This window comes from Brachyistius frenatus, unplaced genomic scaffold (assembly GCF_029030835.1).
Source record: "Brachyistius frenatus isolate BFR_SWC_R1_liver_20210118 unplaced genomic scaffold, ASM2903083v1 Contig_525, whole genome shotgun sequence".
Lineage (NCBI taxonomy): Eukaryota > Metazoa > Chordata > Actinopteri > Embiotocidae > Brachyistius > Brachyistius frenatus.
The window spans coordinates 59,594-84,702 of NW_027211124.1; the positions used below are offsets into that span (position 1 = coordinate 59,594).

The 25,109-nt window shown below is 46.1% G+C and overlaps 2 protein-coding genes across 3 annotated transcripts; one reads left to right on the plus strand and one right to left on the minus strand.

The window, feature by feature from the left end:
* The first annotated feature begins 857 nt into the window (after positions 1-857).
* Positions 858-11,816, plus strand: ctu2 (cytosolic thiouridylase subunit 2 homolog (S. pombe)). 2 transcript variants are annotated; one of them, XM_069688092.1, is made up of 16 exons: positions 858-2,243; positions 3,226-3,300; positions 4,234-4,312; positions 4,407-4,466; positions 4,749-4,809; positions 4,890-4,999; positions 5,220-5,455; positions 6,962-7,097; positions 7,243-7,374; positions 8,998-9,089; positions 9,176-9,273; positions 10,016-10,096; positions 10,291-10,390; positions 10,766-10,832; positions 11,014-11,072; positions 11,416-11,816. In XM_069688092.1, the coding sequence occupies exons 1-16, from the start codon at positions 2,188-2,190 to the stop codon at positions 11,483-11,485; spliced, it is 1,512 nt and encodes a 503-aa protein (XP_069544193.1). In that variant the 5' UTR covers positions 858-2,187; the 3' UTR covers positions 11,486-11,816. The 2 variants fall into 2 exon arrangements, with proteins under 2 accessions (XP_069544193.1, XP_069544194.1); XM_069688093.1 differs by having other exon boundaries at positions 9,049-9,089.
* Positions 11,817-16,685: 4,869 nt separating this feature from the next.
* cdk1 (cyclin dependent kinase 1) lies at positions 16,686-24,228 on the minus strand. The gene is made up of 8 exons (XM_069688094.1): positions 24,168-24,228; positions 23,585-23,627; positions 22,372-22,528; positions 21,296-21,419; positions 20,505-20,675; positions 20,263-20,426; positions 18,698-18,839; positions 16,686-17,318 (listed from the first exon to the last, which is right to left on the minus strand). The coding sequence occupies exons 2-8, from the start codon at positions 23,619-23,621 to the stop codon at positions 17,202-17,204; spliced, it is 912 nt and encodes a 303-aa protein (XP_069544195.1). The 5' UTR covers positions 23,622-23,627; positions 24,168-24,228; the 3' UTR covers positions 16,686-17,201.
* Positions 24,229-25,109: the final 881 nt, after the last annotated feature.

The following is a 25,109-nucleotide window of genomic DNA, read 5'->3' on the forward strand; positions in this document are numbered from 1 at the left end:
CCAGAGAGCAGCACCAGAGAGCAGCAGAGAGCAGCACCAGAGAGCAGCAGAGAGCAGCAGAGAGCAGCACCAGAGAGCAGCAGAGAGCAGCAGAGAGCAGCAGAGAGCAGCACCAGAGAGCAGCACCAGAGAGCAGCAGAGAGCAGCAGAGAGCAGCACCAGAGAGCAGCAGAGAGCAGCAGAGAGCAGCAGAGAGCAGCACCAGAGAGCACCAGAGAGCAGCAGAGAGCAGCAGAGAGCAGCAGAGAGCAGCAGAGAGCAGCAGAGAGCAGCACCAGAGAGCAGCAGAGAGCAGCACCAGAGAGCAGCAGAGAGCAGCAGAGAGCAGCACCAGAGAGCAGCAGAGAGCAGCAGCAGAGAGCAGCACCAGAGAGCAGCAGAGAGCAGCAGAGAGCAGCAGAGAGCAGCACCAGAGAGCACCAGAGAGCAGCAGAGAACAGCACCAGAGAGCAGCACCAGAGAGCAGCACCAGAGAGCAGCAGAGAGCAGCAGAGAGCAGCAGAGAGCAGCACCAGAGAGCAGCAGAGAGCAGCACCAGAGAGCAGCAGAGAGCAGCACCAGAGAGCAGCAGAGAGCAGCAGAGAGCAGCAGAGAGCAGCACCAGAGAGCAGCAGAGAGCAGCACCAGAGAGCAGCAGAGAGCAGCAGAGAGCAGCAGAGAGCAGCAGAGAGCAGCAGAGAGCAGCACCAGAGAGCAGCAGAGAGCAGCACCAGAGAGCAGCACCAGAGAGCAGCACCAGAGAGCAGCAGAGAGCAGCAGAGAGCAGCAGAGAGCAGCAGAGAGCAGCACCAGAGAGCAGCAGAGAGCAGCACCAGAGAGCAGCACCAGAGAGCAGCACCAGAGAGCAGCAGAGAGCAGCACCACTGCGCGCGTTGCTTTGTGGGGGTTGAAGTCCTCCCGTTCACGTCTTCACACCACCGCGTGGACCTGGACGGAACTGCAGTCCCACAGCTGGGCCGGGTCAGAGGAACGGGACCGAAGCCCTGGTCCAAACCACGGACCGGGTGTCATCAGGGTTTATTAATCATCTCTATTAATCTCACATTAATGGGAGAAACAGAAATAAACCACCTCACTGCTGCTTTATTATTCATTTATACCTTTCTCTGCACACCTGTGAGATCCAACCAGCAGCTCTGGTGACGTCAGCCGGCTTCATACAGATTGTTTATGTTGGTATTTGTGCTCTTACAGGCTGGACAGACAGACGGACCACGCGTTGCATTGACACCACGACCTGATGTTTTTCTGCTGACATCTGGAATCCACTGTTGGCTCTGAGGTCGAGCAGATTTCAAACAAGTGGAGCAAAGAGTGTGTTTGTGGGACAATGTGGGACACGTCGTCTAAAATGTTCATGTCCAACTTAGAACATAAAAACACATCACAGCTTAAAGGTTTGGGCCGTTAACACGTGATGCACGAAATACAATACATTAGATTTGATTTTGGTCTCGTGGTGCCACCGTCCTCCCACAGTCTGCACACCTGTGGTCGCCAGCAAAATGTGGTGAACAAAAGTTATTTCAATTACTGTCTCCTGATCTGTCTGCCAATCATCTTCTGGTTTCCGTGGTAACGTCTTTGTTGGAGCAGCATTTCCAGGTTTTAGAAGAGAGTCTGTCCTCCAGTGTTCAATCAATATGTGGGACGCAGGACGAGTGCAGTCCCTCTTAAAGTGGGACACCTGGTGTCTGAACCAGAAGACGTGGATCTCTTCCTCTGCTGCAGCCTCACAAACTGATCACTTCATTAATAATGAGAACCGGAGGAAGGATGGCGGCAACCTGTGAATGCACAAGTCAGAAGATAAAACCAGGTCAGGAAGACAGACGTGAAGTGTCTCAAGCAGAACCTGAGGGACAGACTGCAGGACCTGAAGAGAGCGGGTCTCAGGCTCGGTCCTCCAGCTTCAAAAGAACCAGCAGGTGGCGCTGTGGACCGGCATGTTGTTTACGTTCGCAAAACGTCGCGAAGAAGATTTCCTACGTCATCAAGGAAAGCCACCACGATTACGAGCGCACGGGAGTGAGTGAGGCACGTTTTCGTGTATAAATATTTCACGACATTTAACGGAAGCGTCGCGTCACTGCGCGGCTCGCGACGGGAAAAGTAGTACTTTAGTCCGGCTGACAGACTTGTCCCAGCAGACTGGTCCCAGTCCGGTCGGACATCGTCCAACAAGTCATGTGCCAGGTGGAGGAAGACTACCAGCACGCGCTGGGGCGCGCGGACCTGCCCAGGTAGGCTTTCATTAACATCGCGACACAATCCTGCGCTTTACGGCAGGAGGTGGCCTGGGGATGTTGAGTGTTGCTAAGGTGTCTGGAGCTCTCCTCGGGGGTCCAAACCTTGGTCCTGTTCACCTGGAAGGACGTGGAGGCAGCCGGGGGAAGACCAGTGTGAGGGTCCGGGTCACCGGAGCCTGAGGGAGACCGACTCCGGTGGATCACGAGTTCAGGACTGCTCCTGTTGCGCGTGCACAGAGTGCAGCACTGCCACGTGCACGGAGCTCAGGGAAGCTGTCTCATCACCTCTGAGTGGTTTTGTTGAGGATGGTCCAACAAGACCCACCTGATGAGAAGTCACCTCACCACCAACCAGCTGCTGTTTATTCAGGATGGATGATGGATGATAGATAGATGGATGATAGATGGATGATAGATGGATGGATGATGGATGGATGGGTGGATGGATGGATGATGGATGGATGGGTGGATGGATGGATGGGTGGATGGATGGATGGATGATAGATGGATGGATGATGGATGGATGATAGATGGATGGATGATGGATGGATGGGTGGATGGATGATAGATGGATGGATGGATGGATGGGATGGATGGATGATGATGATGGATGGATGATAGATGGATGGATGGATGGATGGATGGATGATAGATGGATGGATGGATGGATGATGGATGGATGATAGATGGATGGATGATGGATGGATGATGGATGATAGATGGATGGATGATGGATGATAGATGGATGGATGGATGGATGATGGATGGATGGGTGGATGGATGATAGATGGGTGGATGGATGGATGGGTGGATGGATGGATGATGGATGGATGGGTGGATGGATGGATGGGTGGATGGATGGATGATAGATGGATGGATGATAGATGGATGGATGATGGATGGATGATAGATGGATGGATGATGGATGGATGAAGTGTGATGAAACGTGAACGTGCTGCTCCTCTTGTTTCTTTAGTGCCTCCAAGAAGTGTGTGAAGTGCAAAGAGGCGTCTGCAGCCGTGGTGATCAGAGCAGGAGACAGGTACTGCAGGTGAGTCTCTGAATGATGCAGGTCTTCCACCACCGACCTGACCGCTTGTCTGAACCTGAAAAAGAAAAGATGCGGAATAAATCCTCTAAATATGAGTAAAATGGTGAAACACGTTGTGTTCCTCATGTTTGTAGTTTCCTGTCATAGATGTTGGCGCAAAACCAAATACTCCGTTTATAAAACACCCAGTTCTGTAGTTTCAGGTCAAATCCTGCTTGAAATGCACCGAACAGTCAGAGCTGGATATTTGATGTACTGAACATCACTTCAACTGGCTGCTGTTTGCTGAACTAAACAGGATCAGATCATTATCATCGGAAACATCTTCATGTATTCAAGGAGTTGAACTAGAGATGAAGCTCCAGCATGAATCTGTTGCTCTGCAGCTGAGTGAATATTATTTGAGAAATTAAGTGTAAATGTACTTTGTTTACAGTAAAAACCAGTTATGAAGGGTTTGTGTCAGAGTTTCACTGTCTTCACTCAGGTCCTCTCTGTCTCTCCATCTGTCCGTCTGTCTGTCTCCATCTGTCTCTGTCTGTCTGTCTGTCTGTCTGTCTCTGTCTGTCTCTGTCTGTCTGTCTCTCCGTCTGTCTGTCTCCATCTGTCCGTCTGTCTGTCTCTCTGTCTGTCTCCGTCTGTCTCTGTCTGTCTGTCTGTCTGTCTCCATCTGTCTGTCTCTCCGTCTGTCTGTCTATCTGTCTGTCTCTCGCTCCGTCTGTCTCTCTGTCTGTCTGTCTATCTTTCTGTCTCTCCATCTGTCTGTCTCTCGCTCCGTCTGTCTCTCCGTCTGTCTGTCTGTCTATCTGTCTGTCTCTCCATCTGTCTGTCTCTCTGTCTGTCTCTCGCTCCGTCTGTCTCTCCGTCTGTCTGTCTGTCTCTCCATCTGTCTGTCTCTCGCTCCGTCTGTCTCTCGGTCTGTCTGTCTGTCAGGAGCTGCTTCCAGGAGTTCTTCATCCACAAGTTCAGAGCGGTGCTGGGAAAGACCCGAGTGATTTTCCCCGGAGAGAAGGTCAGCTGTGCTTCACGTTGTCTCCCGACACAACACGACAGAACTCACCCGACTGATTGGATGTGTTTGTGACGGCGAGTGTCTCCTGTTGCAGGTGCTGCTGGCCGTGTCCGGAGGTCCTTCTTCCTGTTCCATGCTCCGTCAAGTCCAAGAGGTTTGTGTCCGTGTTCCTATCAGAGAGTGTCTGCTGGATGTGTTCACACCAACCATCATCCATCAGTGATGTCATCATCCATCAGTGATGTCATCGTTGGTTTGTGAACGTTATGAATCCTCCAGTTCAGATTCTGTCCGTCACCATCTTGCTAGTTCGGAGCAGGAAGTGACCATATTTGGACGTCTAAAAACGTGGAGTCAGTGAGCTGCTGTTGGTGGATTAAAGGTGTGATGTTATAAATTCAAACTCTCCTCCTCTTCCTCCTCCTCCTCCTCCCAGGGTTTGAGTCACACTGCTCACAAGAAGCTGCGGTTCTCACCGGGCCTCGTCTACATCGACGGTAAATGAAGAGCTGTGTTTTTCACACTCGACTCGGCTGGAGGAGTTCAGTTGTGTGAAAACGTTGCGGTCTGTTCCCAGAGGGTGGCGCTGTGGGTCAGTCTGCGGAGGAGCGGCGGAGGACGGTGGCGGAGCTGCAGGTGGTGTTCAGAGCGACCGGGTTCCCCTTCCACGTGGTGCCTCTGGAGCAGGTGTGTGTGTGTGTGTGTGTGTGTGGGGGGGCGCACAAAGCAGCTAACAGGAAGTTGAGCTTTAAATGTCGGGCTGAATCATCCAACATCAAAGTCTCCCTGACGAGGCTGAAACCTGCAACACTGGCAGCAGTACAGTCAGAAGTGTTGGAGCTGATGGTTGAACGTGTCGTCCCCTCTCCCCCCCTCTCCCCCTCCCTCCCCCTCCCTCCCTCCGAAGGTCCTGGACCTCCCCGCGTCGGTGGTGGTGCCGGGCGCGTCCCCTTCAGAGCGCCCGGCCAGCGCCTACAAAGCCGCCGTGGACCGCTTCATCCAGAGCGACAGCAGCACCCGTCGGACGGCGCCGGAGGAGACGACGGCGCCGGACGTCCAGGAGTCCCACACACACACTCTGCAGCGGCTGATCGGCTCCGTGAAGACGCTGACGGCCAGAGACGACCTGCTCGCCACGTTAAGGTCAGACTGTCTCCCCGGTACACGACCACGACTCCCATCGGGCTCGGCGGTGATCTGTGGTCGGATCAGAGATGTGGTGACGAGGCTCCGCTGGTTCTCCTTTGTTTTCTGTTTTCATCCTGAACTTCAGACGGATCTCGTGCTCATTTTCCTGCTGCGAGTGTCTTAGTGTGCAGCGACTCACATCCAGAGAAAACAACAACGCTAATGATGTTCTTAAAATCCAAACTGATTTTAAATCCTGGTGTGAAATCCGTCTGTTTTTACTTCAGCTCCCTGTGACTGATCAGCTTTCAGAGCATCTGTCTGCATGTACACATTCTGTCAGGAGTCCCGTGAGCACACAGCCGCAAACAAAAGGAGATTTTTTTTTCTATCATGAATTCAACAAAAATATCAACCTGTTGGAAAAATGACTCAGAGGTTTGGTTCAAAATCAAACACATCGGACATTTATTCTTGCAAGAAGGAGCAACTACATGCACCCTCAAAGAGGGGTGTCCAGCAGTGCTCCCCCCAGCAGTCCTTCACGTCACTCCTCCGTAGGGCAGCTTTATACAGTGTGACAAACAGTTGACAGTCACTCCCATTCCCTTTGTATCTGCTTCCGTACGGTAATACAGAGTTGGTTGTAGGTAGATAAGGACACAGGGGAGTCGTCAGTTAGATGCGGAAAGTAAAACAAAAGGAATCACTTGCAAATAAGAGACAACAAAAGAGACTTTCTGGAGCCACAATGCAAACAAGAGGAAGAGATCAATCTTTTCTTTTTTTGAAGGAGCTTCTGATTGTACAGCCTGATTCTGGTCCGATGGATCAGAAGAAGGGTTGGATTGACCAGAATCAGGCTGTATAATCAGAAGCTCCCTATTGATGGACAGGTGAACCTTGACGTGTGTGATGTCGTCATGCTGAGATTTAAAGAGCTCTGAGACCTTCAGAAAAAAGGTTTTGGACGCCTGATGAAGCCGAATTGAACGTCTTCAGTCACATGTGACTGTTCTGTTTTTTATATTCACCACAAAATGTCAGTTTCCTGTTTATCATCTGTATTAATTCAATAAAATCCTTTTACACTTTACAACATTATACACAGAAACCCAACAATTTCAACAATTCCCAGATAAGCTAAGAGGGAAAAAATCTTTAATGGAGAAAAACCTCCAACAGAGGGGGGCGGAGCTTCTGTTAACAGAACCGGGCTCAGAGGGGGGCGGAGCTTCTGTTAACAGAACCGGGCTCAGAGGGGGGCGGAGCTTCTGTTAACAGAACCAGGATCAGAGGCGCCTCGACCGGTTGGAGGTGAGAGGAGAGCAGAGAGAGAAAAGGATAGTATAGAGATCTAAAACATGAACTGTTGGTGCAGCTCCAGATATCTGCAGAGGAAAGAACAGAAACTTCGTGAGTGAGGGAACTGAATGGACAACAAGCAAAAGTGATGAATTATTATTCGTATTAAAAGTCAGTGTTTCAGAGAGGATGAAATGTTTGTTGCTCTCTCCTCAGGCAGCACCTGCTGGTGCACACGGCCCGCTCCGAGGGTTACAGCAAACTGATGCTGGGAGACAACTGCACCCGACTGGCTGTGAAGCTGCTCAGCAGCATCTCACTGGGCCGCGGAGCACAGCTGGCTCAGGACACGGTGGGTGTCCACGTCCACGGCAGACAGGAACAACCGTGTCTCCGCTCTCATATTTTGTTCGGAGGTTATCGGGTAGAAAAGTTGACGTGACTTCAGTCGATAAACGTTGCCGTGTGTTTGTTTGTTTGTTTGTTTGTGCTTACAGGGTTTCTCCGACTCCAGATACGGTGACGTCACGTCCGTGAGGCCGATGAGGGACTACTCGGCCAAAGAGATCGCTTTCTACAACCACATGTTCTCCGTCCCCTCTGTGGTCACGCCGGGCCTGGACACCAAGGTGAGAAGCAGGAAGTGATGTCACAGTGACACACACACACACCTACACCTCAGACGTGACTCCCGGTTTATACATGAAGCATTAAATCAACGTATCGAACGATTTCATTTCTGTTTTCCGGATGTGAACAGTTGATATCTCACGAACACCTCGAGGGAATGTGATCAAGCTTGGCAAAAAATATTCACTTCATACCAAGGTTGTACTGGTTTTGGGGGGGTTGGGGAGGTCAAAGGTCAAGGACTCTCTGACCCCAATTCGACATGTTTGAATGAATATGACATCTCAGATGGGATTTCTTCAAATGTGTTACGATCGTTCACTCGGCCTCAAAAATGAGCTGGTTAGAGTCTGGTGGTCAAAGGTCAAAGGTCAAGCTCACTGCTCCTCTCATCTGTTCGACACCTCGAGGGGGAATTTGGTTAAATTTGGCAAAAAAAACAAAAAACATTCACTTTGTACCAACGATGGCCTGATAAGATGTTGGTGTTTAAAGGTCAAAGGTCAAGGTCACCATTACCTCACCGTGAACGCGATTTTTAAAGAACACTTTGAGGGAATTTCTTTAAATTTGTCCCACATGTTCACTTTGGATCAGCAATCAACTGTTTAGAATTTGGAGGTCAAAGGTCAAGGTCACTTTGTTAATTAGCTATACTGGTTTGGACAGATATACATGTAAACTACAACTTAAATGTTTAGCGGAAGCATTAATTCTACTTACAATGAAGGAAAACTGAAACGATGCGGAGACCAATCATCATCCATCAGTGATGTCATCAACCATCAGTGATGTCATCGTTGGTTTGTGAAAGTTATGAATCCTCCAGTTCAGATTCTGTCCGTCACCATCTTTGCTAGGTCCGAACCGGAGCAGGAAGTGACCATATTTGGACCGAGATAACTGATGGACACATTTTATTCACTTTGTTTTGGGCAGAAACACTTTGGCTACTTCATTCATGCAGCTCAGCAGCAGAGAACGCTTCGGCTTGGGGGAGAAAAACACAGAACAAACATCAACTATGTAGAAAAGAACTTAAATGCAACACCGTAATTCAGTTTGTCTCCCAAACTATCAGGTAGAAGTTGGATTGACTTTGGATTTGATGAGAGAAGTTGAATGGGAGTCTATGGAGCCGGAGGCTGTTTGGAGCCGACCTCTAGTGGCACTCGCTGGTATTGCAGCTGAAGACACTTCTGGGTCAGAACCATTTTTCAGACCTGAAGCTACGAACTCTTTTATATCCAGTCTTTTGGAGAGACGTCGGGTCAGATGATGTCAGTGGTTGTTTTTAAACCTCTCTGGTCTCCACTTTGAAGGTGTTGAAGTGGACCTGAAGATCTTTCAGTGTTTCATGGTTGTTAATCCAGTTAGATTTTCTGTGTGCAGAACAGATGAATAGATTCTGTATTACAGTGAAGAACATGATGTATTTATCAGCTGCAATGTTTCTTGTATGAAACCTCAGTGGGAGCTGGAAGAGATTTACTGCTGAGTCATTAAAACCTCCAGTGTGTGTACAGTGTGTGTACAATGTGTGTACAGTGTGTGTACAGTGTGTATATACAGTGTGTGTATATACAGTGTGTGTATACAGTGTGTTTGTGTGTGTCCCTCAGACATGTGACAAGGACAGTATCCAGCGTCTGACGGAGATCTTTGTCACCAAGCTGCAGGCCGACTTCCCGTCCACCGTCAGCACCATCTACAGGTCAGCAGCGTTCCCTCCTCCTCCGGACCCCCGCTGACTCAGCACATGTACACAGATCATTAACCAGCGTCTCGTGTGTCCTGCAGGACCAGTGAGAAGCTGCAGACGGCCGCTCGGAGCTCCTCCGCTGCTCACCTGAGCGACAGGTGTCTGCTCTGCATGTGTTCCCTGGATACGGCTGCAGGTGAGCGCGGCTAGCGGCGAACAGCTGATTGTCCCGGGGAATCATTCCAGCGATAAACCTGAAGAGTCTGACAAGAAGCAGATCGGGATTCTCTCGTAACAACCGGCGGTGACACCATCACCTGTCAGACGGATACAGTCTTCGACCGTTCGTTTTATGAGACTCTTACAGTGTAAACTGAATCCTGTGCTCCGTTCCAGATGTTCTTCTTCCCTCAGTACACCAACACATCGTACTCTTCCACGTCAGGACTCCTACTGTGGAGACAGTCCTGTTGTTTAAAGCCACACTGACAGGAAATGACCTCATCATGTGAACACATCACCCTTCAAAATATCTGCAGCTTTAATTATATTACCCAGAATTCAATGTGTTTTTTTGTGTTCTTCTGTCCAGCAGCAGCAGTGGAGAAGAAACACTTTGTGTTCAGGAACAGCTGCAGCTTCCTCACACGCTTTTACTTTGAAATTTGGCGACCGTTTAGTGTAGAATGTTTCTTCTTTCTTTTTTTTTTGTACTTTAACACACTGATGCACTCAAAATAGAGAGAGTTAGTTCATGAGTACAACATCTGGAACATGAGTACAACAACTGGTACTGCAGGGTACCAGCAGGTACCCTGAACCCTGAACAGTCCGTGAACCTGTGAACTGAAACTTCTCAGGACAGAAACAACAGGTCCAGATGAATCTTTGTTTTTTTCCCCACGTCTGAAGTTGTCCGTCTTCTTTCTTCTCTCCAGAGAAGGTGTCCGCCTTTCAGGCCACGCTGATCTCAGAGCAGCTCTCTCAGACCAAGTCTCCAGCAGCACCACTGAACCCAGGTACAGTACCGTCAGAGAAACCGGTTCTCCTCCACTCGAACCATCAAACAGAGAAAGTTCAGGATTTTGATGAGTGCAGTGAAACTCATCCTCAGTTAGTTTAAACCAGAATCAGATACCTGCGTTATATTTGCTGTGTTTACAAGCTGAGGTCACGTGATCAGTCATTCTGTGTTTCCTGTGTTGTGTTGAAGGTCCAAGATCAGCTGCTCCCAGCGGGCCGAGCTGCTGCGCTGCAGGAGCAGAGGATTGTGGGAGAGCAGCAGGCGGTGGAAGCTGCTGTTCTTCTGCAAAGTGAGTGTTGATTTGTTTTTGGCAGATTTGTCACGTTGTCATTTATCCATTATCATGACTCATCGTTCCACACCGACTCAGGACCTTCTAATTGTGGGTCACATGACTTCATTCTGGTATGAATGGGAGTCTATGGAGCCGGAGGCTTTTTGGAGCCGACCTCTAGTGGCACTCGCTGGTATTGCAGCTGAAGACACTTCTGGATCAGAACCATTTTACAGACCTGGAGCTACGAACACTTTTATAAACAGTCTGTGGTTGTTTATGTTTATTTATTAGTGGATTGATTCATTAATTCCAGTCTTCACTGCTGTTTACCTGTCAGGCTGCGGTCACCTCATGCTGTTGTGTTGTTGTGTTGTTGTGTTGTTCCAGGGAACCACAGACCGGTGACCTGAGGAGCCTGTTGTGTTACAGCTGTCAGCTGACCGTCAGAGACATGGTGAGTGAAATATTAATCTCACAAAGAAGAAACAACTTCCACATGAAGCATCCTTCTTAAACATTGTGTTGTCAGGACTTCTTCACCTGTGTGTGTGTGTGTGTGTGTGTGTGTGTGTGTGTGTGTGTGTGTGTGTGTGTGTGTGTGTGTGTGTGTGTGTGTGTGTGTGTGTGTGCTGCAGTCGTCAGTGGAGCACCTCCCTCAGTACATCCTGTCGGAGGCCCAGAGGAGGCAGCGGAGGTGAGGAGGTTCACAAGGACCCCGTTACACCTCATAAACATGAACACACGGCAGCAGCTCACAGGAAACGCAGAATAAAGATTACACCCTGAAATATTATTATGATGAACTCCTGCTGCTTCATTAATCCAGCGCTGCTGCTTTCTGATTGGTTCATTTCATGTTCCACCCAAAACACACCAGTAATGAAGTCTGAGTCTGACACGACCTGAACGCACCCTGAGCTCTTCGATTGTTCATCATTCATGTGTTGTGTTGTGTTGTGTTGTGTTGTGTTGTGTTGTGTTGTGTTGTGTTGTGTTGTGTTGTGTTGTGTTGTGTTGTGTTGTGTTGTGTTGTGTAGGTCCCAGATGAGAGAGGAGATCACAGAGTTTCTGCTGGATGATGGAGATGATGGAGATGAAGGAGATTAGGAGGAGGTTCAACACCGTGTTCACGTCTCGAAGGAGCCGACCAGGACTGATGACCTGCATGTTTCTGACTGCTCGTTGCTTTGAACGCAGTCTAAACATTATCTCTGTGCAGGAGCTTCACTTCCTGTTTCCTCCCGGCAGCGTCATTCCATCCTGATTGGATCACAAGTGGCCTTCAAGCCGTCTGTCATTTCATGCGTCTCCACCACAGACTGGATATAAAACCACAGACTGGATATAAAACACAGACTGGATATAAAACCACAGACTGGATATAAAACTACAGACTGGATATAAAACCACAGACTGGATATAAAACCGCAGACCGGATATAAAACCACAGACCGGATATAAAACACAGACTGGATATAAAACCACAGACTGGATATAAAACTACAGACTGGATATAAAACCACAGACTGGATATAAAACACAGACTGGATATAAAACCACAGACTGGATATAAAACTACAGACTGGATATAAAACACAGACTGGATATAAAACCACAGACTGGATATAAAACCACAGACTGGATATAAAACCACAGACCGGATATAAAAGAGTTCGTAGCTTCAGGTCTGAAAAATGGTTCTGATCCAGAAGTGTCTTCAGCTGCAATACCAGCGAGTGCCACTAGAGGTCGGCTCCAAAAAGCCTCCGGCTCCATAGACTCCCATTCAACTTCTCTCATCAAATCCAAAGTGAATAAAATGTGTCCATCAGTTCTCTCGGTGTTGTTAGCTAAAGTCACTCCTTCTTCTTAGTTTTCTGGAGGTCCATCTGAAAATAATCCCTCATTCATTAGAAAAGAAGATTCAAGAAGACCTGTTTTTGGGGGCGTGTCTGTTTGATTGACAGGCCTGTGGTGCAGTCAGGTTACAGCTATCGGTGGGCGGGACGTAGTATCGTCAGGTTTCCGATCAGATCGGTCAGATCCACCGCTGGCTCCTCCCCCAGCTCGTCCAAATATGGTTGTCGGAGGAAAATTCCTGCTATGTCTCTGATCTGTAGCTGACTCCAGGTCTCCGGGTCAATAGGACCTTCTTGAGGAGCAAACCGGTATATCCAAACCACATGTCCCGTCTATGTAATCAATCAGGTCTGTGTCCAGCAGTGTTTTTCTACCACGGGGCACACAGATGACCTTTCTCAACTAGAAGCCGCGGACCATATGTGCAGATGACCGATGTATATGCTGAACGCCCTGAGGGGTGAAGAAGAGGGCGCCTCCTGACGTGGATATGAGGCCGCTCTCTTCACAAGATCGGGGTCAGACTTTCTGGACTCTTCGCGAGTACAGAAACTCTCCAAGGACGATTCAGCTGAATAAGTGTCCTGTGACTGTTTAAATCTGATGTACTCGCTTGGTTCATGTTTGACGATTTGTACACTCTTATGATTTTCCATATTTCATTTTGTAATAAATACTCAAACGCCAGCGAGCTTGAAATACTTTTGATTTCTCACAAGGAAATACATTAATTTCCACCACAGTGGTCACTTCCTGCTCCGAACTAACAAAGATGGTGACGGACAGAATCTGAACTGGAGGATTCATAACGTTCACAAACCAACGATGACATCACTGATGGATGATGACATCACTGATGGTGGCCGGTTGAGATCCGATCATGCCGGGACAGATCAGATGGGATTTGGATACCAGGTGAGTCTGTCAGGTAGACGGAGTGTCGCATGTCAGAAGAACAACTTCACTTATTCCATCATCGGCTGCAATCTGGACAGTCTGGAAAAGGAGGTGGAGAGGAGGACGCTGAACAAACTATTATCCATATTGGATAATCCTGACCACCCTCTCCACCTGCTGCAGGGACAGAGGAGGACGTTCTCCAAAAGACTCCTCCAGCTGCTGTCACAAGGACAGATACAGGAGATCATTCCAGATACAGGAGATCATTCCAGATACAGGAGATCATTCCTGATACAGGAGATCATTCCAGATACAGGAGATCATTCCTGATACAGAAGATGATTCCTGAGACAGGAGATCATTCCTGATACAGGAGATCATTCCAGATACAGGAGATCATTCCTGATACAGGAGATGATTCCTGAGACAGGAGATGATTCCTGATACAGGAGATCATTCCTGAGACAGGAGATCATTCCAGATACAGGAGATCATTCCTGATACAGGAGATGATTCCTGATACAGGAGATCATTCCTGATACAGGAGATCATTCCAGATACAGGAGATCATTCCAGATACAGGAGATCATTCCTGATACAGGAGATCATTCCAGATACAGGAGATCATTCCTGATACAGGAGATCATTCCTGAGACAGGAGATCATTCCAGATACAGGAGATCATTCCTGATACAGGAGATCATTCCAGATACAGGAGATCATTCCTGATACAGGAGATCATTCCAGATACAGGAGATCATTCCTGAGACAGGAGATGATTCCTGAGACAGGAGATCATTCCAGATACAGGAGATCATTCCTGAGACAGGAGATGATTCCTGAGACAGGAGATCATTCCTGATACAGGAGATCATTCCAGATACAGGAGATCATTCCTGAGACAGGAGATGATTCCTGATACAGGAGATCATTCCTGAGACAGGAGATCATTCCAGATACAGGAGATCATTCCAGATACAGGAGATCATTCCTGATACAGGAGATCATTCCAGATACAGGAGATCATTCCAGATACAGGAGATCATTCCTGATACAGGAGATCATTCCAGATACAGGAGATCATTCCAGATACAGGAGATCATTCCTGATACAGGAGATCATTCCAGATACAGGAGATCATTCCAGATACAGGAGATCATTCCAGATACAGGAGATCATTCCTGATACAGGAGATCATTCCAGATACAGGACATCATTCCAGATACAGGAGATCATTCCAGATACAGGAGATCATTCCTGATACAGGAGATCATTCCTGATACAGGAGATCATTCCTGCCAACCGCAATAAGACTGTACAATAACTCACCTCTGGCAAAATCCACCACGTAAAAATAACACTGTTGACTGTTTCTTGGTTGTTTGTATATAATATATATAGATATATACTGTACTGTATATACTGTATATACTGTGCATCTTATATTTTATATTTATATTTTATATTTTTACTGCTATTTTATTGTTTTTCTATTATTCTATTATTGCTTCTGTATGCTGCTGTAGCGAAAAATGTTCCCCTCGGGGATTAATAAAGTAACTACCTAACCTAACCTAACCTAACCTAACCTAACCTAAGCTAACCTAACCTAAGCTAACCTAACCTAACCTAACCTCATTCATCATACATGCATCAGTTCTCTGATCACATTAATACTTCATGTACGAGATGTTTCCTCTGATCCACTTCTGTATGAAATGTGCTGCAGACTTTTCCAAGTGTATCAGACAGAAGTCATGTTGTTTCTGTTCTTTGCTTTTACACAACTCCGTTGATTTGCTTGATGAACTGTTGGCTGTCCGTGAATAAAACACCACCTGAACTTCTGTAGTTCCATCGTGGGCCGTTGACAGTGAACATTCAGAACTTGTTGGATGTGAAGATCTTTTTTGTTTTATAAGATATTGTTGTTAAAATAAAAGTTTAATCTGCTGCTAACATGCATCTGTGCTGGTTCATCTCAGGATGAACACCACGTACAGCGTTTGGAGAGTGGATGGATGGGTTCAGCTTTTTTTTCATCATATTTTGGACGACATGCTATAGTGTGACTTTTTCTTTCATATTTTGGACGACAGACTGAAATAACTGAAGCAGTCCTCTAATGTAACTCAACACACTCCTCTGCTGTTGGAGGCAGTGAGGTGTGTGTGTGTGTGTGTGTGTGCAGCCTAGTTGTGTGGCTCTAAGTCAATCCACCAATAGAAACTGCCGTCTCCAGCGTATGTCCCGCCCACTACATTACATTTCATTTATCTGACTCTTTTATCCAAAGCGACTTACAATAAGTTCATTTCAACCATGAGGGTACAAAACCAGAACAACAGGAATCAAGAAAATACAATTTCTTCCAGAAAGCCAAACTACAAAGTTCTATCAGTAAGTTCTATGTTAAGATACTAAAGTTCTACTGTTCAAGGTAAAGGAGGAAGAGGTGTGTTTTTAGTTTGTGGTGGAAGATGTTCAGAGTTTCTGCTGTCCTGATGTCGGTGGAGCTCATTCTACCATTTAGGAGTCAGGACAGCAAACAGTCAGGATTTTGTAGAGAGTTTAACTCAGTGAGGAGCAACAAGCTGATTGGTAGAAGCAGAGCGGAGGGAGGGGCTGGGATGTAAGGTTGGACCATGTCCTGGATGTAGAGGAGGAGGAGGAGGAGCAGGAGGAGGACGAGCGGAGTTATCGGGCTGGGATGTAAGGTTGGACCATGTCCTGGATGTAGAGGAGGAGGAGGAGGAAGAGGAGGAGCGGAGTGAACGAGCTGGGATGTAAGGTTGGACCATGTCCTGGATGTAGAGGAGGAGGAGGAAGAAGAGGAGGAGCGGAGTGAACGAGCTGGGATGTAGGGTTGGACCATGTCCTGGATGTAGACTGGACCCGATCTGTTCACAGCACGGTACGCAAGTACCAATGTTTGGAAACTGATGCGGGCAGCTACTGGTAACCAGTGAAGGAGGAGGAGGAGGAGGAGGAAGAGGACCGGAGTAGTGTGAGTGAATCTAGTGAAAGTCGTTCTGAGTATTCTCCTGATGTTGTGCAGCATGTATCTACAGGAACGTGTTGTTGCAGGGAACTCAAGACGTAGATTTGTTACTTGAAAGGAAAGGTTATTAAATTGAAAAGAAGTAAATGTTTGAATTATTATTTAATTAAATAAGTGTAAGAACAGATTTGTTTCTTTTTATATATATCTATAAATATATAGATATATATAAAAAGAAACAAATCTGTTGTATATATATTATAAATATACATAATATATATATATACACACACACTTATGTAAATAAATATTCTGTTTATATATTTTGACTTAAACAGGGCGAGAAATTTGCTCTCAAAACTGTTTTCTTTGCTTGACTAATAAAGACAAACACAGTTATGTTTGACTTGTGTACTTGTACATCCATCTATAGTCCACTGGATGGACACGCAGCAGGAGACCTGCAGGCTGTTTAACCTGCTAACATGAGAATGAAGACGATGAAGAATCAACTGCTGTCTGAAGATTATCACATCACACCTGCAATTAGTCATCAAACTTTATTATAAGACATTAATGTGGATCATATAAAAACAACGTTGTCAGAATAGTTGTTTTTTGTATTTTACATGTGGAGCTGAATGTGTTCTCTCTGCCTCAGACCTGAGCAGGAAGGATTCAGGCTACATGATTGACAGCTCGGCCATCTTCCAACACGTTTCCTCTCTGTGAAGTCTCCGTGTTCTCAGGCTGACGTGGAGAGAAATAAAACCTGAAACCTGCAGAGTGGAACTTTTAACGACGTCTCCTGTATGTGATGGACGCCCCCCCCCCCGCATTTATTAGCGGTCTGATCCACAGCTCTGTCCCGTGTCTAACCAGCATGGTGAAGCCTTGTTGGGCTTCAGTGGAACAGACGTGCAGCTTTAAAGTGGAAGTTCGGAGAATCACAGAAAGTGCAGGTTTATTGAAAAGACATCGTTGAAACTTGACTTCAGGTCGACAACAACTTTCACACACACACACAAGTATTTACAGAAGAGGGTTGACGGCGCTGCAGGGTCAGATCTTGTTGATGCTGGCGGCCGGCAGGGTGGATTTATCCAGGTCATCGAAGTACAGGTGGGTCATGGCCTCGCGGGCAGAGATCCTTTTGGGGGGGTTGTAGGTCAACATTTTCTGCAGCAGAGACAAGACAGGGAGGACGAGGAGACAAGTTAAACCGGCTGCACAGAGAGGACAGGCTGGAGGACAAGATGTCTGCTGACCATGATTGACAGGTCTGTCTCGTCTGGTTCAGACATTTACAACCAGAAAGCCTCCGAGCCCGTTTTCATCACCAAATAAAACTCTGGCGCACCGGAGGAAACTGGACCAAGAGCAAAAACAGGAAGTTATTTGCAGGAAATGTAGCCTTCACAATAAAAGTTCCTAATTAAATGTGATTCCATATTATTGGATGTTAAATAAGTTTTCTCCACACGTCCAGTTGTCAGAGACGTCTCTTTGTTTGTTTCATCCAACAGGTCTATGTGTTGAATGAACATGAATTAAACAGCATCTAAAGCTCTTATTTTGAAAGGCTGATGTAGTCCTTGTTTCTATATTCCAGTCACAGACGCTCTGTTCTGGAAACATACACAGCTTATGATTATATTTTGTAACTTTTAACACCATCGTTTTTCAATAAATCAATCTAAATAAATGAATAAAGAAAAAAAGGCTAGAACAAAAATATTTCTGTGATGTGCAGCATGGAAGTGATTACAGATTTATAGTATGGTATGTCACAAAAAATATTGCATTTTTGTTTCTGGACTTGCAATGTTTTCCGAATTCAAGCAATTTTACACAAGAAACTCACTTAAAACTTTGTAAAAAAACGACATTGCAACTTTTCAGAAAATCTGCTGCAAACAAATCAAACATTTTGGATCAAAAGAATCAGAAAAAAACACAGTGAAACTCTGGAGGGACGGTCGGCACACAGGTCACATTTAAAACCCATTTTTACTGAAGCGTGTGAAGAGACGATCAGCTGCAACATTAAAACTACTGCCAGGTGAGTGGATCACCTGTCAGTGGGCGGGGTCTATCAGATGGAAGTAGGACAGACGGGCAGATTAGCTGTCCGAGTGACTTTAGAAAGGACCAAACAGCTGGCGGACCGGGTCAGAACATCTGCAGACCGTCAGGTCAGCGCCGACTACAGGTGCACCCAGAAAATTTAAATAATTCAGAAGCCGCTGTTCAGTAAAGAGTGATGAGCTTTTCACACAATCTTAATGCCGTGAATCCACTCCGATACAGCAGGGGGCGCTATGCACCTTCAGATTAGATCCAATAACTCAAAAGAAGTTCTGTTAAATCAGTTTCCTGTTTCTCCAAATGTAGAGATCAGTAAGAGAGCGTCCTGAAGTGATCACATCGTTCATTAGAGACTCAGGACCGGTTCTAAAGGACCGGTTCTGATCCACAGCCTGTCACACTGTCAGCTGTCGCTCTCACTGCATGTTCCCAGTTTAGATGCTGTCTGCTGCAGCTGCTGGAGTTCTTACCGCCAGCAGGTCCAGCCCGTTCTTGTCCAGGTTCTTCACCATTGACGACAGGTTGCCGGACTTCCACTTGGGGAAGGTGTTCTTGTAGTCGGGCAGATTCTCCACGTCGGGCCACACGTCGTTGTTCGGGGTTCCCAGAGTCCTGCAGCAACAAATGACAGCAGGATTCAGAGAGGAGAGAACCTGCAGGCTGGACGTAACCATGGAAACAAACAGCAACTCAGGAACACCTGAAGAAGAACTGATGAGGGTTTTACAACCGTGGTTGGAAGTTTGTCGTTAATTAAGGTTTTCAAAAGATCTGAACTGGCTAAAAATTATACACTGCAGATAATATTTGATTAAATATCTCTTATCAGCTGACCAGAACCTTTTAGAAGCGTTAATAGTTGAGACGTTTATTGTTAGCCTTCTTTATCCATCACACACACGCAGCTTTGATGAGTGTTTGGGTCGCTGTCCTGCTGGAACCAATCAGCATCCATCAGTGATGTCATCAACTATCAGTGATGTCATCGTTGGTTCATGAACGTTATGAATCCTCCAGTTCAGATTCTGTCCGTCACCATCTTGTTAGTTCGGAGCGGTTTGGAGCAGGAAGTGACCATATTTGGACGAGCTGGGGGAGGAGCCAGCGGTGGATCTGACCGATCTGATCGGAAACCTGACGATACTACGTCCCGCCCACCGATAGCTGTAACCTGACTGCACCACAGGCCTGTCAATCAAACAGACACGCCCCCAAAAACAGGTCTTCTTGAATCTTCTTTTCTAATGAATGAGGGATTATTTTCAGATGGACCTCCAGAAAACTAAGAAGAAGGAGTGACTTTAGCTAACAACACCGAGAGAACTGATGGACACATTTTATTCACTTTGGATTTGATGAGAGAAGTTGAATGGGAGTCTATGGAGCCGGAGGCTTTTTGGAGCCGACCTCTAGTGGCACTCGCTGGTATTGCAGTTGTCTGTGGTGCAGATGAACAAGTCATAAGAACGCTTCTTGTTTGGCAGCAGAGCCAAATTACCGCTTTCTGATTGGCTGCTGTTTTTGATCAATAACATGTCACATATTTAACTTTTGCATGTGTTAAACTCTCAAACTGAATTTATTCCCTGAGAAACTGAAGTTAATGATGTTCCACCTGTTCTGTTAAATCAAAGCTGTTATTTCAATGACATGCTTTTTTTTAAATATATGAGCCTATATTTTAATTAATGGGGACAGTAAGAGACCTGGATCATGGATGAGGGGGGTGTTGGATCAGAACCACTGATGGACAGTGATGTGATGTTTATATTGTTGTGGACTGAAAGGCTTCTGTCCAATAAAGACATCAGATTTACTGAATCTCAATGTGGAGGTGAATTTTCAGAAACCATAAATAAATTCAAACTCCCTTGTTTTTGTATGGATGTGGTACCCTGGTTCTGCCCAACATCAGTCCCTCATGTCATCATGATGCCCGTGTGTGTGTGTGTGTGTGTGTGTGTGTGTGTGTGTGTGTGTGTGTGTGTGTGTGTAAACATCTGCCCACAGCTGGGAGTCCGTCATGTGTGTCTACCTGAAGATCCTGAAGAGCTGGTCGATCTCGGAGTCTCCGTGGAACAGAGGTTTCTTGGTGGCGAGCTCGGCGAAGATGGTGCCGGTGCTCCAAACATCAACAGGGGTGGAGTACCGGGGGGAACCCAGGAGGACCTCTGGAGCCCGGTACCACAGAGTGACCACCTGACACGACAAAGTTTCATGCAGCTCGGTGATGGTCTTAAAAGGCGTTTAGACCATGTTGTGTGGGAGAGTCCTCACCTCGTGGGTGTAGACCCGGACGGGAACACCGAAGGCCCGCGCCAGCCCGAAGTCGGCCAGTTTGATGACCCCCTTGTTGTCGATCAGGAGGTTCTGTGGTTTCAGGTCCCGGTGCAGCACTCGACGACAGTGGCAGAAGTAAATGCCCTCCAGGATCTGGTAAAGGTAGCTCTGAAATCACACATTCAAATATAATATCATTCATCTTTAAGATATTTGACAGGATTAGGTTGTTTTTAACATGGAAACTCTGAAACACTTTACAAACTGTTGACACTCCAGTTCAATCTTTTTCTCACTGTATGTGTGTGTGTGTGTGTGTGTATATGCGTGTGTGTGTGTGTGTGTGTGTATATGTGTTTACTAAACAACAACAGATAACACGTTAGTCGAGGCCGACTAGATTAAAGAGCTCCCGTTTCACATTAAAGGTTTTCCATCAGCAAACAGGCTTTTATTGTGAAACAGTGACAGGAAATTCAACATGTTTGCATGCAAGTAAAGAGGATTTAAAAGCAGCAGCTGTTTCGTGTTCCTCAGAGATCTGCAGGTTGTTTTGTATTCGGCTGCAACAGATTACAGAAGGTTGTAATCTGGTGTTTGAGTTGGTCTCCTGGTTCACACGTCTGGTTTCAGATGGAAAAGTAAAACGCTGCCTTCCACTCGCATCACCGGGTTTTTTTTTGTTGTTGTTTTTTCATGTGTGCCGATTTGGAGACAACATTAAACTCTATAAATAATACAACTGTTGTCACAGAATGTAACATTCCCGGGAGGATCTGCTGAGTCACCTTCACCAGCATGGGGTCCATGTACTGGCCGGAGGGGATGGAGTCCAGGTACTTCTTCAGGTCCATGGACAGGAACTCAAAAATGAGGTAGAGACGAGACTCCTGCATCAGGACATCCAGGAGGCTACACAGAGACAGACACAAAAGATGACCAATAAACCAGCGAGCTACACATTTCACCAGGAAATCAAACACATGAAAGTTTAAATGAAAGTAAGTTAAAAACAAAAGCCACACAACCAATCACAGAATAACTCTCCAGTTTAGCTTTTACATGCGTCCCTCCTTCAGTTATAATAAATAAATAAATGTAATAAATGTAGTTTAACTGCCGTGACGGAGGTGAATCTCAGAACCGGGCCGTGAAAACCCGATCGGTACCCGCTGCAGTCAGTCAGCACCAGTGTGAGCGAGGAGGGAACACTGGAAACATTAAACTCCGGGTCGGGTGACGTCTACGGTGAGACGTGATGAAACGGGTTTACAGTGTCGAGCTCAGCTGAACTGGACAGGAAGTGGAGACATTTCCTGGTGGCTGTAAAGCAGCTGTTTCCTGAATAAAGACTCCGTCTGCGTTACTTTTTTTTTTTTTGTCAACCTCTTCTGTAATTTCGGACACAAATGAGACCCCCAGCTGTGGAAGAGTGCCGCCCCCTCACACAGTTCACTGAGCCACCGCAGCGCAGAACCCAACCCGCTCAACTCTGCTAGAATAATTCAGTAATTTCAGTCTGAACCGGTGTGATCCGGTCGGGTCTGGCGGTTCAGGTTGAAAACTCACAGGTTCGAGCGCCCATTAGCTGGAACCTAATTAAACTATATCGACATGAAAAGTATTATCTCACTTGAAAATATATCAACACGCCTTAAAAAGGTGATCTACTAGCCAGCCCTTCTGGGTGGAGCTGCCTGTCTGACAGAGATTGTTGTGTGAAACTTGAGTGACAAACCACGTATTAGTGCCATAAGTCAGTAAAACCTCCAGTGGGACGCCAACATCCTGATGAGTTAACATTTACAGTGGTAGACCGTCAGCAATCTGTGCTTTACTATTATTTCCTACTTATTATTCGTACCGTACGACGTTGGGATGCTTCAGCTCCTGGAGCAGAGACACCTCCCTGACTGCCGTGCTGGGAACTCCCTCCTCCTCACTCTCCAGCCGGATCTTCTTCATCGCCACCACCTGCCCGGTGGCCTTGTGCCGGCCCTTATACACCACCCCATAAGTCCCTGCAAAAAAAAACAAATAAAAGCACATTTAACTCCCGGATCCTGCAGCTGAATGTTGGAGCTTCACAGACTGACGGACGAACAGAGATTAAAACTCGAGGGCCGTTTCCACTTTCTCTGAAAATCTGATTTTTAAAGGGGCTGCGAGCAGGATTTGTGACATCACAAATCTTTTGGAAGCTGATCCTGGTTCAATATTCAACTTAAACAAGTACATGGAAACCTTAAATTTGTATATTCTGGAGTTTTTAAATGTTGGAGAAGGAGGAGACGTCATTTGAAAGATTTTTAACGAGATAATTGAATTTTTCTGCAGAAAAAAACCCAGATAAGACACAAAATTATTATTTGAGTCAATTATTATTCCAGACGTTTCTGTCCATCGTAAAACACGTCTGGAGACTTCTACATATAAAGTTGCATTCAAGCCGAATGAGATGAAACCTCCACCGTGTGTCTGGTGAGACACACCGAGCGCTCTGAAGACGCTTCCTGTGTAGCTCTCTGCTCACTTCAATGGGGAGAAAATAATTGGATCGTTTGGCTCTTCTGGACTTTTCAAAAATGTTCTCAGAACAAATTCAGATGGTGGAACGAATCACTTCGTGTACTAAATAAATGATCCACCGTTTTACAGCCTGAACGGTGGCGACAGAGTCGGCAGCGGAGGACTGAGGGTTAAAGCCGGATCTCTGGGTGCTGAAGACGAGGAAAACACGAGATTATTAACCATTTTGAATTTTGTAAGCATTGAAATCTTTTGGGAAATCTGCTCGGCCAATTTGATCTTAATTAAACAAACTGCCACACGTCAACAAATGAGTCCAGAAAAGGAAAGTAAATGACAGGTGTTACTGTTCAGGTGTTTTATGTCACCATGTGGTTAAATTTACTGAAGTATTATGATCATTTCAAAAGAGTCCAAGACACCAGAGCAGCTTTACAGTCCTGAAACTGCTGGTACAGTATCATCACGATGAAAAGACATTCACAGATTAACCTTACTTCCATAAAAACCTGGAAGATTATCACTTCGATAAACACATTGAAACTCACCTTCTCCGATTTTCTCTATCTTCAAGTAGTCTTCCATTGTTGCCTGAAAGAAAAGACACGTTGTGGTGTTATTTTAACTTCTCGTCAGCACATATTTCTACATGAACACTTATTCGTGACGTTGCGACGTCAAATATGTCGCAGAATGAACGAGGCTGTGGAAGTTTGGAACAATTTACACAAACATAATTCAATTCGGCAAAAATCATGTAACGAACTTCATTCGACCGCCGGCTTTTAATTAGAAACACGTTTCAAGCTGCATTCAGATTAGATTGAACTTCCGCCGCGTAACGTGAAAAGGTTGGAGCTGCTCGGGTGGGCTCGGGTGGACTCGGGGACTCACGTCCAGGCTGGAGCTGATTTTTCGTTTTTTGGCCTCAACATGAGCCGATAACAGCGCAGCGGCCGTTACCGCCGCCGTTTACTCGTGAAGCACCAACGTTAGCTCACCGCTAAATCGTCACCTGGATTCGGGTTTCTAACAAACACTTTCTGTCCGAGCTGAACGAGCCGCGTCTTCAACGAACCTGGCAACTCATTTAATGCACGTTTAAACCGGTTTAGTGCGAATAAAACTCACCGAACCGCGTCTGCTCTCTGCTGCTCGGACTGCCGCTGGAATGATGACAGACTCTTTTGAATTCGCCGCAGTACAGCAGCGGTTCAAAACGCACCAATGAGCTCGCGCGATGTATTTCAAACCGGCCAATCAGGGGAGGGAAGACTGCCATGTGGGCAGAGCGGGAGACGACGCGCCGCCGCTGTTGGACTGTGTTGTGTTCACTGGTGCTCGGATATATATCATCCTGACCGTGTTCCTTCAAACTGAAGGTTTTCAAGCAGTGTCGCGTGTCTGTCGCAGTTTATCAAAGAAAAGCAGGCACCGTGTGAAGCTCCCGTACAACCAGCTGGATGGTTTCACATTAGTAGTCATACGGGCTTTTATTTCGATCTAACTAGCAGTAGTGCTGCATTAGTGGCCAATCTGCCGGCAGCACCTGAACGTGTCTGTAGTTCTTCTCACCAAGTGTTAAATCCTCGACGTCACACCGTGTATAAATATCATACAGCGTGTATAAATATCATACAGCGTGTATAAATATCATATACTTCGTATAAATATAATATACTGTGTATAAATATCATACAGCGTGTATAAATATCATACAGCGTGTATAAATACCATACAGCGTATAAATACCATACAGTGTATAAATATCATACACCGTGTATAAATACCACACAGCGTATAAATACCATACAGTGTATAAATATCATATACTGTGTATAAATATCATACAGCGTGTATAAATATCATATACTGTGTATAAATATCATACAGTGTGTATAAATATCATACAGCGTGTATAAATATCATACAGCGTGTATAAATATCATATACTGTGTATAAATATCATACAGCGTGTATAAATATCATACAACGTGTATAAATACCATACAGCGTATAAATACCATACAGTGTATAAATATCATACACCGTATATAAATACCACACAGCGTA

Excerpts from the sequence above, each read along its gene's own strand:
- ctu2 (XM_069688092.1), top strand. The coding sequence starts at position 2,188 with ATGTGCCAGGTGGAGGAAGACTACCAGCACGCGCTGGGGCGCGCGGAC. Across the intron at positions 7,375-8,997 it reads CGCCGGGCCTGGACACCAAG|ACATGTGACAAGGACAGTAT; the intron begins GTGAGAAGCAGG and ends TGTGTCCCTCAG. Across the intron at positions 9,274-10,015 it reads TTCCCTGGATACGGCTGCAG|AGAAGGTGTCCGCCTTTCAG; the intron begins GTGAGCGCGGCT and ends TCTTCTCTCCAG.
- cdk1 (XM_069688094.1), bottom strand. The coding sequence starts at position 23,621 with ATGGAAGACTACTTGAAGATAGAGAAAATCGGAGAAG. Across the intron at positions 20,676-21,295 it reads TGGACCCCATGCTGGTGAAG|AGCTACCTTTACCAGATCCT; the intron begins GTGACTCAGCAG and ends GTGTGATTTCAG. Across the intron at positions 18,840-20,262 it reads CAGCTCTTCAGGATCTTCAG|GACTCTGGGAACCCCGAACA; the intron begins GTAGACACACAT and ends TTGTTGCTGCAG.